This window comes from Labeo rohita, chromosome 15, assembly GCF_022985175.1.
Source record: "Labeo rohita strain BAU-BD-2019 chromosome 15, IGBB_LRoh.1.0, whole genome shotgun sequence".
Classification (NCBI taxonomy): Eukaryota; Metazoa; Chordata; class Actinopteri; order Cypriniformes; family Cyprinidae; genus Labeo; species Labeo rohita.
In genome coordinates, this window is record NC_066883.1 from 16,100,785 (window position 1) to 16,104,516 (window position 3,732).

Consider the following 3,732-nt stretch of genomic DNA (forward strand, 5'->3'; position numbering starts at 1 on the left):
GAAAACTATTAACTTACCATGCTAAGTTACTTTTATATTACATAAAAGCTTATATAACTTATCTAATAACTATACCTCTAAAGAACACAGGATTTGTGCCATTTTTGATTTCCAAAAAAATGATGGGACCCAAGTTTGTACCCCTGTGGAAATTACCACACAACCTTCTGAATCCTAATTAGGCTAATGCTTTATAGCTAAACTGACCTGACTGACCCATTCCTTGTCAAAACATGTGCGTCATACTCTAAATGACTTCCACAGAACTCAGAAGTGAACTTTGAAACTTTGAAAACAGAGTTTATTGTGTGTTAATTGAACAGTTAAACAAACTGTTCAGCAGATATATGTGACAAAAAATGAAGTGTGGCTTACCGTGGAGGAGGATTGAAGAATGGCAGTGAGCACTGAGACAGCATATGGTAAGTTGATAGATACTGTATATCTGAACTCAATCAGTGTGTAATACAGTATGAGGCAGCTGTGGTTAAAAATTAAAAATTGTGAGCATCTGAATGTACCTTTGACTTGGTTGTATATCCAGAGGGTGGTTCTCTGATGGGACTCGTGCTGCTGGGTCGAAGACGTGCTGGTAAGAGCTCCTTGGGAGACCTCATCCTCGGACGCAGTGAGTTTGAGCGTGGAAAGAAGACGACTCGCTGTGTGAAGAGATTCGGCTGGGTGGACGGCGTAAGGCTTGCTTTAGTGGACACTCCGGGCTGGAGTCGCTTTGGTTTGGCTGATGCCAGACTGGTGAAACAGGAGATCTTGCGCAGTGTGATGTTGACCCCTTTTGGATGTAACCTATTTCTCCTTGTTATCCCAGTGGACTCTTTCAGCAAGCGGGATGGACGCATTATAGAGAAATATCTGGGTGTTCTTGGGGACATGGTGTGGTCACACACTTTGGTGCTCTTCACGTGGGGTGATGAATTAATAGGCAGGAGTATTGAAAAGCACATTCAAAAGACCGGCGAAGCTTTGCAGGGGATCCTGAGGAAGTGTGGACACAGGTACCATGTTGTCAACAGTAAATGTACAGAAGACTTTACTCAGGTCACAGAACTGCTTAACATTTTAAAGCAAATGTGTGCCAGGACTGGTTGAACATAGAGAATTAAAATATGTGTTTATGTAATATAATATTTGAAGGTTCATTGCTGTTCATTCTTTCAGCTGCCTTTTACATGATGCTAAAAATATGTTGACAGCACTGTAAAAACTTTTACTATGATCTACTCAATTTTTTTTTTTGGTGAAACATTTTTACACTGAAAAATAAAGTAAATTTTAAAGTTGTGAAATCGTTGAAATATACTTTAAGAATCAAGTAAATGTAACTAAAACAATTAAGTAGATTCAAATAATTGGAATAATCTTTTAAATAAAATTGTGTAAATATAACTAAAATCTTTATGCAATGCAATAGTAATTCAATAGTAAATCCGAAACCAAAAAATTGAGTAGATTTAATTTATATTTTGTATATACAAATATCCTATATTTACTTTTTACTTATATATTTTTAATTGTATTTACCGTTTACTCTGAGTACTTTACAATAAATATAACAAAATTAAATGACAAACAAAACACAGTATTTTAATTAAACTTTTATTTGTCATATTTGACCATAACTTCAATTCAACCATACTCTGCAAATGACAACTTCTTATATAAATTTTAGCCACTGAACTGTGGACACTTACAAACATACAAAATCAATCAAAAATAACATTGAAAATTTTAGGCATTAACCCAGCAGGCACACAACGTCATAAGACGCTGATATTTGGTTAAATTTCGGTTGCGACATCGCCTGACCAAAATTCAATGTAAATTCAACGTTTAATGTCAACGTTAAATTGATGTCCAATACCAATGTCAGCTGACGTTGATATTTTGTTGTTTTTAGGTTGTGTAACCAAAATCCAACATTAAGTCAGCGTCAAATTGACGTCAAATACTGACGTCAACACGATTTTCATTCTCAACCAAAATGCAACGTCTGTCCGACATCATGTCCAACGTCAACCTTATATAGACGTCCAGTGCCTGCTGGGAACTGTTGCTTGCCAAATTAGACCAAAAAAAATTAAAATTTTGTCATGAATTACTTACCCATTACTTACTCATGTTGTTCCAAACCCGTAAGACCTCTGGTTCATCTTCAGAACACAAATGTATTTCTGATGAAATCCAAGAGCTCTCTGTTCCCCATAGACAGCAAGGGTCCTACCACTATCAAGTCACAGAAATGTAGTAAGGACATCATTAAAATAGTCCATGTGACATCAGTGGTTCAACCGTAATTATATGAAGCTACGAGAATACTTTTTTGTGCGCAAAGAAAAGTAAAATAACTTTATTTAACAAATATAATTGAACCACTGATGTTAAATCGACCATTTTATTGATGTCTTTACTGCATTTCTGGGCCTTGAACTTTTCAGTTCCCTTGCTGTCTATCGAGGGCCAGAGAGATTTCGAATTCAATCAAAAATCTCTTTATTTGTGTTCTGAAGATGAATAAAGGTCTTAGTGGTTTGGAACGACATGACGGTGAGTAATTGATATAATTTTCATTTTTGGGTGAACTCTATCTCTATAACTATAGTTGAACCTGGTATACTTTGCAAATGACAACATGTTAAATAAATTGAAATTTTAGCCACTGAACTGTGGATATGCAGACTTGCAAAGAAAAAAAAATCATCAAAAATTACCTGACCTTACAAAAATTAAACGGCCTGAGGCTGAATACAATTAAAACCTGACATTAAAAACAACAACACCCAACCAAAATGCATTTTTACAATTATACAACACATGGACGATGGAAAATAATATATATAATAAGGTTTTTATTTTCGTTTTTGAACTTTTGTTGAAAGTTTTAGTAGATCCAACTCCAGGAAAAGGTTTCGGAAGACCTCCAAAGTATATTTAAAGGGTTAGTTCATCCAAAAATGAATATTAGCCCATGATTTACTCACCCTCATGGCATCCTGGGTGTATATGACTTTCTACTTTTAGACAAATCTAATCGTAGTTATATTAAACATTGTCCTGGCTCTTCCAAGCTCTGTAATGGCATTACACTGTAAAAAATAAAACACACAATTTGTTGAGTCAGCTTAAAATAATTTGTTATCCTGCTGCCTTAAAATTTTAAGTTCAGTCAACTAAAATAAGTTTAGTCAACTTGAAATGTTAAGTTGTACTAAGTAACAACTTAGATGTTTGTGTTTGCTAAACTTCACAGATGGGTAAGTAACCCAGCTGCCTTAAAATTTTAAATTGATTCAACTCAAATATTTAAGTTGTCACTTAGTATAATTTAACATTTCAAATAAACTTTTTTTGAGTTGACTGAACTTAAAATTTTGAGGCAGCCAGGTTACAAATTATTTTAAGTTGACTCAAAAAATTGTTTTTTACAGTGTAGTAGCCCAATTCCGCGGGAAAATTGTGGACTTGGCAACACTGATCTCTCCGTCCCTCTCTAACATTTTCGTCTTGTTTTCATTCGCAGATGAAAATGTCAATAGGTTTTCAAGTTTCAAGTTTTATTTCTTTATCATCTCGGTTTTGTATTAGAAAGGCTAATTTTTGATCAGAATATTTTTTATTATTGATCAAGGTGCTCCTATTTTTTATTTATTTTTTTAATTATAAGGACAAGCGCTCCTAATTACAGGAAGTAAAAAAACTGCTCTTAAATGAGAACTC

General features: G+C 34.4%; 1 protein-coding gene across 1 annotated transcript; it reads left to right on the forward strand.

Moving 5' to 3' along the window:
• The first annotated feature begins 257 nt into the window (after nt 1–257).
• Nucleotides 258–1,217, forward strand: LOC127176749 (GTPase IMAP family member 8). The gene is made up of 2 exons (XM_051128528.1): nt 258–422; nt 545–1,217. Exons 1-2 carry the CDS (start codon nt 395–397, stop codon nt 1,105–1,107), a joined length of 591 nt encoding a protein of 196 aa, XP_050984485.1. The 5' UTR covers nt 258–394; the 3' UTR covers nt 1,108–1,217.
• Nucleotides 1,218–3,732: the final 2,515 nt, after the last annotated feature.

Excerpts from the sequence above, each read along its gene's own strand:
- LOC127176749 (XM_051128528.1), top strand. The coding sequence starts at position 395 with ATGGCAGTGAGCACTGAGACAGCATATG. Across the intron at positions 423-544 it reads GAGCACTGAGACAGCATATG|AGGGTGGTTCTCTGATGGGA; the intron begins GTAAGTTGATAG and ends TTGTATATCCAG.